At 32.2% G+C, this 18,870-nt stretch overlaps 7 protein-coding genes across 8 annotated transcripts in view; 3 read left to right on the top strand and 4 right to left on the bottom strand.

Annotated features, from left to right (window-relative positions):
* Positions 1-9: 9 nt before the first annotated feature.
* Positions 10-2,382, bottom strand: LOC108739123. The gene is made up of 5 exons (XM_018472861.2): positions 2,186-2,382; positions 1,929-2,131; positions 1,790-1,867; positions 1,526-1,684; positions 10-1,457 (listed from the first exon to the last, which is right to left on the bottom strand). The coding sequence occupies exons 1-5, from the start codon at positions 2,208-2,210 to the stop codon at positions 1,266-1,268; spliced, it is 657 nt and encodes a 218-aa protein (XP_018328363.1). The 5' UTR covers positions 2,211-2,382; the 3' UTR covers positions 10-1,265.
* Positions 2,383-2,481: 99 nt separating this feature from the next.
* LOC108739124 (protein PBDC1) lies at positions 2,482-3,244 on the top strand. Its single transcript, XM_018472862.1, has 3 exons — positions 2,482-2,574; positions 2,630-2,728; positions 2,783-3,244. The coding sequence occupies exons 1-3, from the start codon at positions 2,572-2,574 to the stop codon at positions 3,137-3,139; spliced, it is 459 nt and encodes a 152-aa protein (XP_018328364.1). The 5' UTR covers positions 2,482-2,571; the 3' UTR covers positions 3,140-3,244.
* On the bottom strand, positions 3,244-4,388 carry LOC108739125 (60S ribosomal protein L26). Its single transcript, XM_018472863.1, has 4 exons — positions 4,280-4,388; positions 3,906-4,089; positions 3,705-3,845; positions 3,244-3,455 (listed from the first exon to the last, which is right to left on the bottom strand). Exons 2-4 carry the CDS (start codon positions 4,071-4,073, stop codon positions 3,315-3,317), a joined length of 450 nt encoding a protein of 149 aa, XP_018328365.1. The 5' UTR covers positions 4,074-4,089; positions 4,280-4,388; the 3' UTR covers positions 3,244-3,314.
* Positions 4,389-4,581: 193 nt separating this feature from the next.
* Positions 4,582-7,412, top strand: LOC108739121 (short/branched chain specific acyl-CoA dehydrogenase, mitochondrial). The gene is made up of 7 exons (XM_018472858.1): positions 4,582-4,729; positions 4,860-5,013; positions 5,093-5,193; positions 5,799-6,005; positions 6,118-6,288; positions 6,355-6,663; positions 6,926-7,412. The coding sequence occupies exons 1-7, from the start codon at positions 4,700-4,702 to the stop codon at positions 7,238-7,240; spliced, it is 1,287 nt and encodes a 428-aa protein (XP_018328360.1). The 5' UTR covers positions 4,582-4,699; the 3' UTR covers positions 7,241-7,412.
* A 150-nt stretch (positions 7,413-7,562) lies between these two features.
* Positions 7,563-8,686, bottom strand: LOC108739126 (protein FMC1 homolog). Its single transcript, XM_018472864.1, has 2 exons — positions 8,597-8,686; positions 7,563-8,011 (listed from the first exon to the last, which is right to left on the bottom strand). Exon 2 carries the CDS (start codon positions 7,988-7,990, stop codon positions 7,673-7,675), a length of 318 nt encoding a protein of 105 aa, XP_018328366.1. The 5' UTR covers positions 7,991-8,011; positions 8,597-8,686; the 3' UTR covers positions 7,563-7,672.
* On the bottom strand, positions 7,938-8,952 carry LOC108739122 (SRR1-like protein). The gene is made up of 2 exons (XM_018472859.2): positions 8,786-8,952; positions 7,938-8,733 (listed from the first exon to the last, which is right to left on the bottom strand). The coding sequence occupies exons 1-2, from the start codon at positions 8,929-8,931 to the stop codon at positions 8,037-8,039; spliced, it is 843 nt and encodes a 280-aa protein (XP_018328361.1). The 5' UTR covers positions 8,932-8,952; the 3' UTR covers positions 7,938-8,036.
* Positions 8,953-9,428: 476 nt separating this feature from the next.
* Positions 9,429-18,870, top strand: part of LOC108739120 — a 28,727-nt gene continuing 19,285 nt past the window's right edge. For both annotated transcript variants that reach the window (XM_018472855.2, XM_018472856.2), the window contains exon 1: positions 9,429-9,713. The gene's annotated coding sequence lies outside the window, so the exon portion shown is untranslated. The remainder of the gene's footprint in view (positions 9,714-18,870) is intronic.

Here is an 18,870-nt window from a genome sequence, read left to right as displayed (position 1 = left end):
AATATTTAATCTAGCAACGTACATAAACTTTTAAAATAATTTTTTTATATCTTTTAAATGTAAAATATGATACCTTTATATCATTTTTCTCACAAGTACCTAAATTTCCTTTGAAAAACGTGTTCATATATATTCTTTACCCTGTTGTTTATTATTTTTGACGATAAACGAAAAAAAAACATTTTTATAAACGTTCAGAAACAGCCACCAATATAGACTTGTACATCATTGACATATTCTTTAAAATAATTTATGGGGATGAAATAACATTAGCAGAAAATTAAATAAAGAACTAGAATCCAAAAATGTACGTGAAATCTTTGAGTTCTAGTGTTTTATTTAGTTTAGGTCCACTGTACTCCATTCGATTTTCTAGTAGAAAAAAATTAAGTACATTAGTTATCATTTCTTCTTCCTTTAAAGCTTCTTTTTCCATCACTTTAAATGTTGAATACTTAATTTGGAATGTATGCATTCTCTTTAAAAATAATGTTTATATGAATACAAAAATTTCTTTGGATGGAAAAAAATTCTTACACTGTACTCAACCAAAAGACCTTAATTATTAGTTACTATTCTTCTCCTGATATTCTTATAAATTGCATATCTAAAGCCATTAAGGTTTTTTATTTAAATTTGACTAATTACATCATCTACGATCAAATTTAAAAACCTTTGTGGCTTTTGATTTGAAATTTAATAAGACCTTAATCAAAGGATAAATTTGCCTAAAATTGTGTGCATATTAAATGTGCTTATTAAGCAACAACAATAAATAATTTCATACAACAGCAATCCTTAAGTGACAGATTCTACAATACTACTTACATACAACTGGAATATAATTCATGCCCTTTGAAAAAAGTCAAATTTAAAGTAATTAAACTAATAATATATAATCAAAAGTGCTTTTAAGATAACATCACCAGCAGGCAGGTACTAATTTTATTACAAACAGATAAAACAGCTTCCTGGAATAAATATTTATAAAATACCTAAAGTAGGTATATTTACCTTTTAATGTACTCATCAAGATTTTAATTTATTACATCAAAATACGTAATGACTTTAATGTTAAACGTTGCTACAGCCTGATGCAGTTATCTTAAGCTTTAAAAATATCATCACTAAAAAATATCACACCTTGGCTTTAAAATTACATAATTAATCTATTTGTACTGACTAGAAAATTATCACATGAAACATTAATAGGAAAAACTACTACTGGAACTGAATTAAACTTGAAATGGTAGAAAATAAACAAGTTATGAATCCTCCAAAGACATTAATCCCACGCTATCTTCTGATGTTGATAATAATGAATGTGGAGATAATAATGAAAATCTATCAGAATGACGAAAATGATGAGGATGGGGACGTGGCACAGAAGACAGTTCTGCACCACTCCAGCTTGTATGCTTCTTTGGTTTGTCAGACTTTGGTGACTTTGACTTGGACTAGAACAGACAAAAATATTATTCAATTTATGATTAATTTAAAACGCAAATTTCAAAGCATGACCTACATTAAATTCTACTTGAAGCAACTCTTCATCCTTCTCTGGAAACTGGAAGGCCTGAAAAGTAGGTGATTTTGGCCAATATATGGGAGGAGGACTACGAATCATGTGCTCATGCGTTTCTTGAAGAGAAAGGGGATCAACATCAAGATCAGTAGGAAACTCCTAAAATATTTCCAGCCCCAGTGTTAGTAATAAATTGCAAGGAGAAAAAGTTAATTTAAGCACAAAAAGTCTAAATAATGAGCTGCACTACCAAATTATTTATACCTTAGACATTAAGTTGATGTCATCTGACTCAGTTTCTTCTAATGATTCTACCAAACTTTCCCGACTGGCTATAATTTGCTACATCAAAAATTAATTAGTCAGACCCTTCATAATATCAGTGATTAGAAATTGGGATTACCTTTAAAAATGGGTTATCTTGCCTTGACGCTCGTAATGCTTCCATATCCTGATCTATATTACGAATTCGTCCAGGAGTTAAAGTTACAGTGGAGACTGCAGAAGAGGGTGAACTACGAGTAGGTACTGAAAATCTGTTGTCTACAGCAGATACACTTAATGAGGACTGAGTTCGTCCTATTTTATCGTTAAAATATCGAACACCTAGTGAAAAATAAACAATTACTAATGCAGAAATACAAATTATACAAAAATTACCTCTTTCACTATCTTTGTGACTCATGATGATTTTGATGTAAAATTGGTTTTAAAACAAAATAACTTCACTTAATATTAAACAGGTGATATGAAGTACACGTTATCTCTTCTGCCATTCTCTAAACTAATATTAAATAATATTAATTTTAGATTCTTTATCTTACATAAAAATGAGGTTATCTTAAAGGGAAGCCACCTACCCGTACTGGTAGAGCCATCTGTGTAACAATATGTACAAATTAATTACTACTAAAGTTATTGTAGGGCCATCTACAGGATAAACAATATAAACTGAAATACAACATAACCTAAGAATTTTACAAAAATTTTGTTATTTAAAACATTTTTTGCAAAATACTGGTAATTGTGCTGAAATTAACGCAAAAATGGTATGTAGACGTCTTAGAAATATATATATTTATAAAGCAATGACTACCTTTTAAGGATATCTTAAGTAGACCTGCTGAAGAATTTGAAAATGATCAATCTCTGGAGGCAATGTGGGCCATAAAGGCTTACGAACACGCAGAGGTTTATTTTAATGTAAGTGTCCACATAAATTCGTTCATGCCATTATTTAAATTAAAATAATTTCAGATCCTCTGTTCAGTGGATCCAAAACTGTTACGTCTTACCCCACATGATGACCTAATATATAGGCTATTTAGAGAAGAATTTCCTAAATTTGATGTTAATTTTATAAAAGAGGACGAACTAAAAGGCGAAGAGGCAAAGGAGAAGTGGAGGCCTTTTTGTGAAAGGTTTAAAGATATTATTGAGGACTATAGTTTTGGAACATTACTTAGAATAGATGCATCAAAAGAATATGATGAAAATAATTCTATTCTTGTTACTAGAATTCAGTTTTATGCAATAGAATTAGCTAGAAATCGTGAAAGAGTGAATGATATCATTAGAAACAAATTTAATGTGAGAAAGGAGAAAGGTGGATAACAATTTGCTAATATTGCAAATAAACTTTACATCTGTTTTGCCTAAATAATAGTAAGTAATTTTTAAGCTTTATATCTAAAACTTTTGCTAAATAAAAGCCAATATAAGAAATAAACAATAATATTTTATTTTTGCATTACTTAAATACAATTTAAGGGTGGGACTTTCACACATTTTATGATGTTTCCACAGCTGCAGCTGCAGACTCCTCTGTGTATTTGCCCTTATCTTTTCCAAGAGCTGCCAAACGTCCCTTGGCCCTTCTGTCTATTATTTTCTTTCTGTCTTTGTCCATTTTGAGTTTTACTATCACCACCTAAACACGAAAAACCCTTTTTAAAACTATTACTACTCAAATAATATCTAGATAATACATGAGACTTATTCAGAGCCTTAAGTTTAACCAAAATGCAGGGGACATGCAAGACTCTAACTGGTGGCCAAGAGAACCTTGGTCACAGCTACAGTGAAGCAGTCTGAACCTGCAGTCTTTGAATGGATTGTTTTAACATCATAAATCTCATGACTTTTTACTAAAAATCATTAAGGGTTCTCAAATACATACTTTTGAAGGGTGAATTCCGACATATACACTGGCACCATTCGCTTTTTCTCGTTGAATTCTTTCAATGTAAATTACAAACTTTTTTCGATACACTTGAACAACTTTTCCTACTTGCTGTCCTTTGTAATGTCCTCTCACAACCTAAATAAGAAAAATATCATACTTCCATGTTCCTATTTTATTCAATACAGGTACTTTTACCTGTACTTCGTCATCTTTTCGAATGGGCATAGAACGAACGTTGTACTTCTGTCGGAGTTCCTTCGATAAGGGTGAGGACATCAACTTCCTGCGAATGTGTGATGGTGCTGTAAAATGCCTTTTTCTGTTTTTGCTTCTTGACGAAGTTACTAATTTATTTAGCTTCATTTTGACCCTGTATGTCCTAAAAAATAACAAATTGCTCTTAAGTCTTTAAGGTTAGAATGTATTGATTGTATTTATCATAAGAGGATTAAACAAAGTTGCTTAAAAGATGATTGAAAACGGTGCTGCAATTAACTTTAAATAGTTTTTGGGGTAATATTTTGTAATAAAATAAGGATGATTTACGATAATAAATAAACGACACTTACAAAACACCACTATGCGACACGAAAGAAAATTACTGAGCATGCGCAATTATTTTATTAGATGTCCTTCCATTTTTCTTTTATTTTTAAATTTTGAATTTTCTAAACCGTATTGTAATTATAAACTCAAAAATTTCGTTTGTAGAGAACGGTAAGGCATACTATTATTTTATGAAGATTGTTATTACATATTGATAATTATATTTGGTTTTTATTTGTTAACATTGACATTAATCTTTATTACTTTATGTTATACGAAAAAGAATCTTTATAGATATTTTTAATTTTTCAAAATCATTTATCAGTTGAAAGTAGAATATGTATGTAATATAATTAACAAACGCTCATGTTTATGCAGATAATTCGTATCTTGTTGTTTTCATCGTTTTCATTTGCATTTCAACTGTTTAAACAAAAGCTATAATGATTTCCATTTGTTGCTCGATTGTAAAGGTTAGTTTCTGGTATTTACTCAAAATTTAGGTAAATTTAGTTCATAATTTCAGAAACAACATGTTTTTATATAATATTATGTTACTGTTTTTAAACAAACTGGATAATTTACGCTAGTTATTATTTTTAGCACCAAAATGTGCTTGCAAGAGTACATGGAAGATTATTTTCTCAAAATTGGGGGCTTCTTCAAAAAGAGCAGAGTCAAAATCATGAAAATATTGTGCCAGGACCCAGACCCTTGACAGAATTGTCTGAAGATGAGCTGGTGATGAAAGAAACTGGTAAGCCTTAATAACATCATTTTTAGTAGATAACAGTCAAGACATGCATTTATAAAATAATTTGTAATGATTTTTCTAGTGAAAAAGCTTGCAGTGGAGCAAATTGGACCATATGTGAGAAAAATGGAAAAAGAGGGGCAGATACAGCAGTCTGTACTGGATATGTTGTTTCAGAATGGAGTAAGATTTCATTTTATAAAACAGTATTTACTTAAAGAATAATTATAGTTAATAAAGTAATAATTTACATGATTCAGTAATATCAATGCCATTCAACATTGCTTATTAATTCTAAAAAAACAACATATATTGTAAAAAAATAAGTGCTGTCAGCACAGGGCAAAATAGTATTACGTAAAAGAAAGTTAGTCAACAATCTCATGCTGAAGTGTACGATGTGTTGCATACCTAAAAAACCATGATGGCCGACATCAGTAACAATACGACAACAATTGAAAAGAATGATGGCCGACAACTGCAACAATTAGAAAAGAATGATGGCCGACAACTGCAACAATTAGAAAAATGATGGCCGACACTACGTCATAGGGGAGTAATAAAAATGGCCAAGGGCAGAGGGAAGAACTAATATAAATTAAAATCATTCCTGAAGGAGTAATAGTAGAATGGCACTTTGTTACTGGGGAATAAAGTACTAGTAAATATTCTAAAATTTAGTTTTTGTATTTAAAAAGTAGTATTATACTTCTTAAAATAAGTAAGTAAGTTGTTAATACGTTGATTACTGTTTTACTGATTAGTATTTATTTATGTTAATTGTATAGATAATGGGCATAGAAATATCTGAAAAGTTTGGTGGATCAGGCTGTAACTTCATGACAAGTATTTTGGCAGTGGAAGAAATTTCTAAAGTCGACCCTTCTGTTGCTATTTTGGTGGATATTCAGAACACTTTGGTAAATAGTGTTATCACGAAATTGGGAACTGAAGAACAAAGAAATAAATATTTACCAAAACTTGCAACGAACACGGTACGAAAAAGAAACAGTTTTGTCTTTGTAATTAATTAATCAATTTCTTTCATACAGTATAAAAATTATTTGTTGTTTTTACTGCGAATTAATAATTAATTTTATTGTTTAGGCCAGTAGTTTTTGTTTAACTGAGCCAACATCGGGTTCAGATGCTTTTGCATTAAAAACTATTGCAAAGAAGGATGGTTCAGACTACATCATAAACGGCACAAAAATGTGGATCTCAAATTCAGACATTGCAGGAATATTTCTGGTCATGGCAAACGTCAATCCTGCAGCAGTAAGCTTTATTTTTTATGAATAAATCTATCTGTAAAGGTTAAGGAGTAAATTTTATTTTATAAAGGGCTACAAAGGGATAACGTGTTTCATAGTCGAAAGGGACACTCCTGGCCTTACAATAGGGAAGAAAGAGAGCAAATTAGGCCTCTGTGCCTCAGGCACTTGTGTAGTGAACTTTGATAACGTCAGAGTTCCTGAAAAATCGATCCTGGGGGAAGTTGGGAAAGGCTATAGAATTGCAGCAGGATTTTTAAACGAAGGACGAGTAGGAATTGCAGCCCAAATGCTGGGGATAGCTCAAGGGTGTTTTGACGCCACCCTGCCGTACACCCTGGAGCGGTCTCAGTTTGGAAAATCGATCTTTAGTTTCCAGGTCCGTCTTAACTTAAGGCCCAAGTAGTCCTTTCAGAAGTTATACTTCTTTGGCGTAAAAAAGTGTTCACTAACTTATAGCCATACTGCTAACTTCATACTATTGAATTTTTGTTATGTGTGCGCGCTCAACATCCGTTGCATGCCAACACTTTACTGTCAACGCCGTTTTAAAGAAGTATAACATCAAAAAGAGACATTTTTTTTTCTTATACTTTACTTCAGAAACTGTTTATTGACGTTATTTTTTTTTTAATTTATAGTCTATGCAACATCAAATAGCCCAAGTGGCGACTCAAATTGAATGCGCTCGTCTTCTTACCTACAATGCAGCTAGATTGGTCGAATCTGGTCAGCCCTTTCTTAAACAGGCGTCCATGGCAAAGTATTTCGCGGCCGAAGTGGCACAAATGACCACAATAAAATGTATAGACTGGATGGGCGGGGTGGGTTTTAGTAAGGACTTCATCCAGGAAAAGTTTTACAGAGACTGCAAAATAGGTAGCATCTATGAGGGTACCACCAATATGCAACTAAACACTATAGCTAAGCAAATTGAAAAGGAATACAGTAAGTAATAATACAAAAGGTCTTTTGTGATGTGATTTTTTATTGTTTTTTATCAATTCAGTTACTGATAAGGGGAAATGTGTATTAAATGTTTCAAGTTGAAATGTGTGTTAAATGCTTTTGATAAAGATATTGTACAAGAGTTTAATACGTAAAATATACTTTTTTATAACATAGGTACTTATTCAGTTTTAATTATCATCTTTAAACTTTATGTGATGCCATTAAATTAGAATTTTAAAAATCGGTAAAGTGCAATTGATAAGTGAAATGAATGAAATTAAAAAGCTTTTGTGGCCTTATATTAAAAACAAATAATACTATAATGAATAAAGTATCTGTAATGTTTATTTTAATATCTGTACAGTACACTAAATAGTTATAAATGTAATATCAACTAAAAAACTAAGAACAATTCTACATTTAATTTAAAAGAGTAGTTATTTAGGTTCGTGGGGTAATTTAAAGCCCACAATTTTGGCTGTTTCTTGTACTGTTCTTTCGCCCTTTCCATGATATTGACTTCGAATTTCATTATGCAAACGGGTGCTCTGCAGATAGCAAAGATAAGTATCGGCTAAGAATTTGGCCTCGTCCTTTGCTTTACAAGTTTGCTGATCAGTAACATTAAATTTTCTGTATTGATTGAGGACATATTGAAGGGCCAAATTATCTTTAGGGTTCTTTTGGGAGCTGCTGCGGCGCATTTCAGACATTAAACGACGTAGAGTTTGCATAGCAGGCGACGAGTAATTCATTTCTTCTTGTAAAACCCTTCTCTGAAGAATAAAGGGCTTTGATTAGTTAAAGTTTTAGGGAATCAGCCATTTCTTTTGTAATAAATTCAATGTCGTTATCGGTATATTTAGGTTCGTCTCGATCTTCCCAAAATTCTTTAGAAATCAAATATAATTTTGTATTTGGAAAAATATGAAGAGATAGGTCATTGAAAATGTCTTGGTATTTAAACGTGTTTATCAAAGCCAATTCCAGTGTATATGGTACAATTTTTGATATGAAATTGGCAGACCCCTGAAGAATTCTACTGGGGTTTGTTTCAAGTATTTTAGTGAAACTGTTGGCTATAATGATACAACAGTTAAGCTCTAGGCCCCAATTGGCCCACAATAAATTATTTGATAGCTGCTTTGGACAATGGGGTAAGTAAAATAATGTTAAGCTTTCTGAGGATGAGATTCTATACTTTGCTTCAGAATTGTTAGATAAAACTAAGCAATTAAAATGTTTTAGTATGTCTACATCATTTGATGTAAAAACAGGGTCGTATATACAGGCTTTTACATCGAAGAAGTCTTTCAAACACAGTAACAGAGCTAGTTGATAACGAGCACTAGTGCACTCACCAACTTTACCCAGTCCAAAACAGACTATTTCTGTAGGCTTTAAGGGAATAAGAAGACTTAAGGCTTCACGAGTAGATGCTTTAACTGACTTATAAAAGTCTGAAACGATTATTTCTTGCTTAGCTGATTTAATTCGCCTGAAACATAACCTCTGTTTAATCTTTTACAAAGTACTTAAACCATATTTACCTTATAATAGAATCGATAGTATTGTTTTCAAAATGGGAAACCTGTGACAAATTATTTGGTTTTATTGTCTTATTTTTGCGTAATTTCTTGTTTTTCACAAGTATAAATTCAGAATTTATGAGGTTAGAATCCATAGACGTTGACATTTTACAATGTCGAGAAATCTGCCTTACCTACATTTACTGTATCATGAAAGTGTACTGTACCGATTTAGCGGTAATCTTTTTGAATTCAAATTAAAGCATAAGGTGGTTGAATTGAATTGCATGTTAAAATCGGAAATGTTTTAGTCTAATGGAAATATTTATTTGATAAAGCAATGGATAAAGATTCTCTAACTTTGTCATATTGGGCTTAGCGAGTAAAACTTTTAAAACTTTTTACTAACTAATTAATAAGTTTTTATCACCACTGTAATACTCAGAAACTCAGAAAAGTCTAGACTTATATTTCTTGATCTTATCGATCTCGTAATAAAAAGATTAGGTTTTGATAAAATCGTAAAAAGTTTCGCGGACGGACATAGGGCATACCAAAACTCTTTTTTTATCCACTATGTTATCCACTGTAATAAAAGAAAGGCATATGGGTGGGAGGGAGACTTGCTGGCGAGACTGGAGAATTGCCTTGGAAGTGGATTTTTAGGACGTCAAGTGTTCAACTGTTTATTCATGTGTTTCGTGGGTTCGCTGGTTCGCTCTTTCAGTCACTCGGTCTTGTTCAGTTGTTCCATCCGAAGTTGTTTTTATTGTTAGTTAGTAGTTGTTTGTGTTGGGTTGTAGTCCCAGCGCGTTACTATCTACAATTAATACGGCCGGCTTATTTTGCTTCGAAACGAATGTTGTGTTTTTCTTCATGTGAAAAGTGACCCCCTATTTTATCTATCTTATATTGTTTATGGATATCCGCAACTTGTGCGAAAATTAAGGTACAACTTCATTCATAATTTTTATACTAAACGTACAAATGTTATACGTAGTGTTATCAAAACATTGGCTGGATTAGCGTTGTTGTTTTTTTATTACAGCATGAATGCAGTTTATGCTTCGTTATACGAATATACCTTTATTTTATTCTCAATTTCCAATTAGTTTCAATTATTTCAGATTAATAAGTAACTAGTAGTTTCTATAAATATTTTTTAAATTTATTTATTGGAAGATTTCTTGATGAGTCATAAGACTCTTGTCCTTCTTGATTATTATCGAAAGATAATAATGTTTGTGATTTTTTTCTTTAATTCCCCGTTCTTTTTTATTGATACACCTGTTGTGTTACAATTATAATTAAGTGTACTTGCACAGAAATTGATTAGAGTGAAAGTTAATAATGTGAAAATCATTTGAAAGGTGACCTTACAGCATTATAACTATCTAAAAAGAAACACATTATAAAAAATGAAGTTTTAAAATATTTTGCTACGATTTTTTGCTTCACATTAAATTAACTGACGAGCTAATTTGATTTATTGCAAGGCACAAAAGCAATTACTTAATCAGAACTTTTATTTAACGTCAAAGTAATTTGATACGCTTTTTTTTACATTAAGCGTGATGACTGTGTAAAATCGTGATAAACTAATTAGTTACCTAATTTTTAGATAATTCTGATATTGATTTAGGTTAAACGCCCAATAAAATAAATCAAGACGCACTCGAAAACTGTTGCCACCACAAGATTCTACGCATATTTTTACACATATTTTACCTTTTATAACTTTGAGAATACTTGTTTAATAGGTCGAAATCTCACGAGCGCTTTTTTATTCTTACAATTTTTACGGATTTTTAGCGTTATTTCAATGAAATGTTTTTCATTTCAAGACCTACGCAAAAACTGTTGCTACCACGAGATTTTACACATATTTTTACATATATTTCACCTATTGACACTTTCAGAATAATTGTTTAATAGGTCGAAATTTCACGTGCGCTTTTCCATTCTTACAATTTTTACGGATTTTTATGGATTTTTAACGTTATTTCAATGAAATGTTTTTTATTTGAAGACGCACCCGAAAACTGTTGCTACCACGAGATTCTACGCATATTTTTACATATATTTCACCTATTCTCACTTACAGAATAATTACTTAATAGGTCTAAATTTCACGAGCGCTTTTTTATTACAATTTTTGCGTATTTTTATCGTTATGTCAATGAAATTTTTTTTATTTCAAGACGTATCCGAAAACTGTTGCCACCACGAGATTCTACGCATATTTTTACATATATTTCACCTATTGACACTTTCAGAATAATAGTTTAATAGTTCGAAATTTTACGAGCGCTTTTTTATTCTTACAATTTTTGGGTATTTTTTGCGTTATTTCAATCAAATGTTTTTTATTTAAAGACGCACCCCAAAACTGTTGCCACCACAAGATTCTACGCTAATTTTTACATATATTTCACCAAAAATGAGGTTATCTTAAAGGGAAGCCACCTACCCGTACTGGTAGAGCCATCTGTGTAACAATATGTACAAATTAATTACTACTAAAGTTATTGTAGGNTAGTTTAATAGTTCGAAATTTTACGAGCGCTTTTTTATTCTTACAATTTTTGGGTATTTTTTGCGTTATTTCAATCAAATGTTTTTTATTTAAAGACGCACCCCAAAACTGTTGCCACCACAAGATTCTACGCTAATTTTTACATATATTTCACCATTTTTCACATCCAGATTAACTGTTTAATAGGTCGAAATTTCACGAGCGCTTTTTTATTACAATTTTTGCGTATTTTTATCGTTATGACAATGAATTTTTTTTTATTTCAAGACGCACCCGAAAACTGTTGCCACCACGAGATTCTACGCATATTTTTACATATATTTCACCTATTCTCATTTACAGAATAATTGATTAATAGGTCGAAATTTCACGTGCGCTTTTTTATTCTTACAATTTTGGTGATTTTTCGTGTTAAAAGCTAGCTATTTTAAATGGTTTAGATAAGGAATCGCAACTTCCTTTCCTTTTTTTCTGTCAGACTACTATAATAGGTACAACCTGTATATCACTTCCCATTATTTAGTATTGAAAGTTGCGGTTACTTTAAAGAAAAAATATATTTGAAAACTCTTGTAGTTAAATAAGTGTAGGTACAAATATAAATAAATTGTGTTTGATCAGGGTCGGACCATGAATCACGATGTATCTTTGCGTTGGAGCGCGACAATGTAGTCTTGTTTTGTAGAATGTCTTTTAGTGGTGTGTCTGTTTATTAAAAGACCGTCTCGCCCGTGGCAGACGGTGGATTAATTTAATTAACAAGTTCTTGACGCCAGCCAGTATATTATACCCTTTCAAACGAATCACCGGCGTCTGGACTGATTCATGGTACTTTATGGTGACTGTGACGGCGGGCGCCCAGAATTCTAAAAATAAAAAGTTTCATGAAATCTTACACAAAGGATCTCTCTATTGAGAAAGGTCCGTTTTAATTCAAGACATGAAATAAATTTCTTTTTTTTTTTGCTTAATATCAATTAATGATTTATATGAGGCGGGGACTGTTATCGTGACTTTTTCACTTTATGCTTTAAGTTAATACGATGAATTGTTTTCCATGTAAAATTCGTCGTCTATATTCGTAATTCAATGGTAATATCGTCTTTTGTGTTATGACAAGCAAGAAGCGCCAAGTTAGTTATCATTTATCAATTGTTTTGTGAAATAACAATACTACTCTCCGTACATGAATATGAATGAATGAACAAGCAATGGGGAGAAGTACTTTTGATTCAACAACATACGACCAATTGTCTCTACAAAAAGAACCTTCCACAGTACACTGTATCTATATTGTACCTATTACTGTTTAAAATGTTTTGGTTGTAGTTTTACCTAATAATAGTAACATTTACATTGTTTATTATAGTGAGAAAGTTATTCTCTACGGATATTTGTAATTTAAATACTCGTAGTTATTTGTTGTATGGCTGTAATGTATCCTAACGGCTTTCTAACTATCTAGTAATGAGTTCCACTTGTTTGAAACGGTTTTAATTGTCACACATGCGTCTGTTAGGTACATTAATGCTTTGTTAACATATAGATTTCTACTGAAGACCGCCCAGTGATGAATTGCTTTAAGAGTCGCGCTTGTTTAGTTTTATTATCGGTAAAATTAGATAGCTGATGTATGAAAATGGGACACTATTTAAACTAAAATTGTAAACAGGATACAATTTCCTGTACATACCTGTAAGTAGAAGACATAAAGGTCTAGTTAGGGACATATTAGAGACAGCAATAGGAGTTAAGGAGAGTAGAGGTAGACCTAGATTAAGGCGGCTAACCATCCCGGATTCTGCGGGACCGTCCCGTAATGACAATTCAAATCCCGCATTACAATATTTAATAAAATAGTCCCGCAAATCGTCTAAGGCGTCCCATATGTCCCGTATTCCTCGTTTCCAGAATACTGTAGCGAGCACGAGCGTGTTTGTGTGCGTTCCGGAAAAGCAGTTAAACAGTTCAATGAAAAACAAAACGATCCGGATGTTTCTAGAAGGTTCCAGAAAGGAAACAAAAGAGTATTTAAAGGAAGAGACGATCGTCGAGCAAAGTAGAAATAAACTGACCGTTGCAGAAGTGAATCGAGAAATAAATTGACAGTGATAGCAGTGAAATAAATAGCGCAGTGAATATAGATATATCAACAGTAGTGTAAATAAATAGAATAATTCAACACCTAAATTTGTTTTTGTCGTTAGCAGTCTTAAAAGTTTATTTTGTTAAATTGTTTTGGTTTTTGTCAAGTAAAATATATATTTTTTGTGTTACCATTTATTGGACNAGGAGATCGGGCTGAAACTATAGCTACAAGCTATCCAAGGATGGTACTATAGAATGTCACCTCAAGGTAGGCCTAGTGGCGTCATCTCTTGGTTAGGCCGGAAACTTATCAATCCACCCTCGTAAATAGCGCAGTGAATATAGATATATCAACAGTAGTGTAAATAAATAGAATAATTCAACACCTAAATTTGTTTTTGTCGTTAGCAGTCTTAAAAGTTTATTTTGTTAAATTGTTTTGGTTTTTGTCAAGTAAAATATATATTTTTTGTGTTACCATTTATTGGACCGATATATTTGTGTTCAAACTTTAGGTATTTGTTCTCCCAAACATTCATTGTCCAAATTAGAACAATTATTGGTAAAACTATTGAGTAAATAGAAATGCTGTTCGCGAATTGTCGATAATTGTTATTATTGGTGGCACCGTTTCCCTGAAAATGCGCGCCTCTTACAAATCGTTTAAAGTTCAAAACCAGTTGGTCAGTTGCTCGCCGGATTCCGTTACGTTATTACAACGGTAGTGTGTAAAAGAGAGACTTGTAAGTACAAGACATTTAAATCGGCATAGCTTCTCTCTGGGTTAATGGTGATTACGAGAACTTGTCTTCTCTCATCATCCCGTCCGGCGACAAACACCAGTTTGCGTTTATCGGTCAGTAAGCGTCAGGTAGGAAGTCTACTTGTAATGCAATTCGTTAAATCGAAAAAGTTAGGAGACTAGCCAAAAAATTGGGTGAACGAATTATTAGAATTATTAATTAATTTTACACTGGATTACATTAGTATAGTTGAGTCGTTCAAAATTGGCATAGTTAGCAATAAAACTGTCGCATTTATTTTCTTCTTTCAACTTACTAACTAGACCAGAGCGGTTGCTGACAGAACGACAAACGCTGTATGTATATCATAAACATAGAAAAGAGATGCCAGATAGGAATTGCAGCGGGCTCTAATAAACAAAAGAGAATAACGTTACACCAATTGATGTGTAACAGAGAGAGAGAGAGAGGTGTGGAAAGCAGAATTTGAACATCGGACTTTCAAGAAAGTTGAAGTCTCAGGAATTTAGGAAAGCAAAGACGTTTGTTTAAAGATATAATTCTAACCAGGCAGGTTATAAAGGCGACCTAGTCTTTAGCGTACCTAACCAACCTCTAACCGCTGCACCGCTTACTATTGTGACTACAGTCCCAAGTAGAAAGAAGATGGAAGATACGTCCATTCTCACAGATAATTTATTGCAGACTAGGCCAATTTTGATCGTTGCGACTATATGTGAGGATATTTAAAATCGGTCGAAAGATAATAATACATAATAAGTGATAACGATCCCTATTTACCATAATCTGTATATGCATTAAATAAATAATTAGACCGATCCCTACGATTTGGAGCGATTAAATGTGCTGTTTCCCATTTTCCCATTATCGTACAAACTGAAGCGCAACGTACTCCCCATCATCTCAATTAGCCGCCACAATGAGCTTTGCTGTATATGCTTTTTTTATACTACACACATAGATGCACGTTAATTACGTTTCGTACTTGGAATAATTAAAACGACAACGCTACTTTCTCATTTGTTTAATTGCTTGCTTTTTTTTCCTAGTCTTTATTCCTAATTATTATACGTATTGTGTTTGTATTTGAAATTAAAGAAAGTGGGCACCTAAAGTCGCAATTAAATTAAACTTTAAGCGATGATAATTGAGAATGTAGATAGAAGTTTTTGATTTGTTTTTTTCTTGTGTATTGCGGCCTGAATCTTTACGATAAATAATTAATAATTGAACACGTATATTAGGTGTTGTTTGATCTAGAAAGAGACCACTGTGACCAAACATCTTACCCTTACATTAGACTCACTTTACATTGTGTTAAAACAGAATTTCTTACGATGTGGTCCAGTTTGTATCTACTTGTATTTGTTTTCTCCATTGTTGTGCATCGTAATTTAATTGATTAATTAGAGAACTTGTACTTAAGTCGCGATCAACTAAATGTCTACCTAATAATCTTGTATTATCGTGTATATCGTTGAGTTTTTAAATACGTTGTGGTCAAGTGGCAAATTGCCCCTTGTTATATCGGACAATTTTTATGTTGCGTACGTGTAGACATTTTGTAGCGTATGTAATGGAAGAACACTTGTTATCGAGACATCGTCCTTAGACGTCATTAGACCAATTCGAACGGAAAATAAGTTAATGAGAAGTATGATTTCTAGTTTAGTTTTCTGCCCACGTTGGAATTATTCGATTTTATTTTCGTGTTCCAGTCGGGATTCCGCGTTCAAAAGGTCGTTAACTTTGTCTAACCTCACGGCAATGTTTGTCGTCGTCGTCGGCGTCGTCATCGTCGTCGGTGGCGGGACGCGATCTCCGCAAAGTTATAAATAGGACGTATGTGTAAAATGAAACTTTTCCCTTTTTTTTCTTTTTGTTACAACCTGAAACAATAAAAATAAGAAAATCCCGAATGTAGTGAAACGACTAACAGCTAAGAAAGAAATAATAGATTTCAGACTGTAGTAACCAGGTACCCAGCAAGAAATATAAACAAAATAGAGACATTAAAACGTATTACGTAATGATTTATTGTCTAAATTTAATTGTTTACTACAGGGTGTCCGCATGAGGCATTACAAGTTCTATTTCTTTTATTTAAACGTTAGATTTTCCACTAATCGTACCAAGTCCTTTGATCCTTGCTAGTTCTACAACCCATTTGTAACAAAATTATCTAATTTGGGACACAATAGGCTCCATTTTATTTGAGAATAGGTCTGATTACCGGCCAAGTCAAAGTTACTGTACATCGACTCGTTGCCCATTGTCGTGCCGTCTTCGATAATGATAATGACAATAAGAAGTGGGATACCATTATAATTTATTCTTTTATGCATGTATTTATGCAGAAAGATGCATAATAAGTGAACGGTTTGTTAAGTGCTGGCGAGGCGTAACTTTTTGCATGCCTATTCCTTATCGCAACGCAAGAGATGCAGATCTCTGATAGAGTTATGCAATGGACACGTTACAATGACATGATTTTTTTTCTCCTCCTTGATCAGGACATAACGGTTTATATCGCTAATAAATCAGTTAGAACATAACAGTAAACGAAATGTAAAGAAAAAGTTAATGTGGGTACGCTACTCGGTACCTACTCAACATTAGTAAAATATTTAATACGTAATAATAGTTATATGATGTAGTAAGTAGTTACTGTCCATGATGTACTAATTTCTGAATTTAGGAAAAAACAATTGAAATTTGGATTACGTTTTGTCATTTTATTGTAGCTTCTTCAGCAATATTGTATACTAATTTAAGCAGTTTCCGATTACGTATTAAACTGGTGAGTGCAAAAACTGTCTATTGTATCCCAAATTACATAATTTTGATGAAGACGCGTTAATTAAAGAAGAAATTTTGATTTGAAATGATAGGACGATGGTATTTTAGTTTCTAGAATATGGAGTCTGTGAATTTTTACTCTTAATTTGTAGTTTTTTAATGAGATCACCTTTGAAGGAAGTATGTAAACTTGGTTTCAGTTCAATTTCCGTTATTACAGTTGGATTTCATAATCAGAATTCGATAACAAAACGTTGATCTTGCACTAATTCAAAACAATTGCTGATAGGTATTAGTAAGTGAAAAGAATAAAGGTCAAAGTACATTTGTGATTCACGCAAAGTGGTGTATTGTTAGTTTTGTTAATTAATTGCACTTAGATGCATGTAAATGTTTTATGTGAATCGAAGTAATCGTTCGGGGAATGCGGATTAGTAAGAAACATTCCATGACAGTTTTTCAACGTTTGATGGATTGTAAGTAAAAGTGAATCATTCACAGTAACATCTGTCTTTCTATCTAATAGACGTGAATTCTTTATTTAATGGAATTCGCCATATAAGTATATTTGACAACCACACAAATCCATTTTTGTTTCACTTCCGTTAGCTAGATTTTAATACATTAATTAATTAAAAACGTTTTTCTGCTAGTTCGCCTACACCATTGCCTTATTTTAAAGGTTAAATTAATAATCCATAAATATTCTACAGGCTTTCAAAATTTTTTATTTATCATTAGCATTTTTTTTTAAATAATTTCCCATTTTCCAGTCGATTTTAAGTAGCCTTAACTGTAAGTAATATAAGTACATTTGAAAAATGATTTATTTTATCGATTACTGTAGTTACTGCGTCGTCCTATCGTGTTGACTAATTTCATAACAACCTTTATTTGATTTTTACTGTCAATATTTGTTCTTACAATTAATTTTGCTGTCTTTTTTTGCTCGAACTCGTACCTATAAAGGCACAGTACATTGACACCTCAAGGTGTTTATTTAGTAGTGGCAGGTATCCTACATATACAGTTACTGATTGCGATTTTCTGTACTATTTTGGCAGATTGATACAAAACAGATGATATTATAGTAGCAGTCTTACAGATGAATAGAGAAAAAAAAAACAAAAGAAGCGAAAGTTACATTAGCAATTTAGATATGTTAACATTTAAGTAATTCGTTAGAAAATTATCTCATTAGTGAAAGCAATCCTTTTTTTTAAATGTATTCTAGTCGGAAAAAACAGATATACGCGTTCGGAGAAAGAAATCGTTTCATTATTTTAAACCTAGCATGTCGTAATCGTTTGATAAAATAGTCAGTCAGAACAAAATCGAAAGTCTGCACATTTTTATCTAGAATTTCTTCGTAGAATTTGAATGCAAGTATCATTGGTTTGGACGAATATAAATTGAAAGTATTGTATCTAACATAATAAGTAAACTTTCTTTCTTCTCAGCATCATCATCATCATTATCAACAACATCATCAAGTCCTTACAATAATAATCACGCATATACACAAAGAAAACAATCCATTACCAATTTCGCTAATGGAATATGTAACATGGTAACCTTTATACTTTCTTCTTCCCAGCGTGCTCTTTGATGTGCACGCTCGCACTTTACCTAACGATTTTATAAAGAGAGAAATCTATTACGTATCTGTTGATGAAATAGTAACAGATTGTCCATCTCATATTTATTTGTCTATTATCTAGACACATGTGTGTTTCTAATTATTTAATTCATCACACATTTGCTCGATTGTTAGTAATTGCACTTTATTTGTTTGTAATTTCCATTCGTTCGTAGAGGGATATAAAAAAACGTTTTAATCACGTGTAATCGTGGTATTATGAAACGTATAGGATGTGTTAGCCTTGATAAGATGTTACAAAATGTCGAAAGTGTACATA

The sequence above is a fragment of the Agrilus planipennis genome, unplaced genomic scaffold (genome assembly GCF_000699045.2).
Source record: "Agrilus planipennis isolate EAB-ADULT unplaced genomic scaffold, Apla_2.0 scaffold163, whole genome shotgun sequence".
NCBI classification, from domain to species: domain Eukaryota; kingdom Metazoa; phylum Arthropoda; class Insecta; order Coleoptera; family Buprestidae; genus Agrilus; species Agrilus planipennis.
Note: the sequence above shows the minus strand (reverse complement) of the source record. Positions and strands in the feature narration are given on the sequence as shown.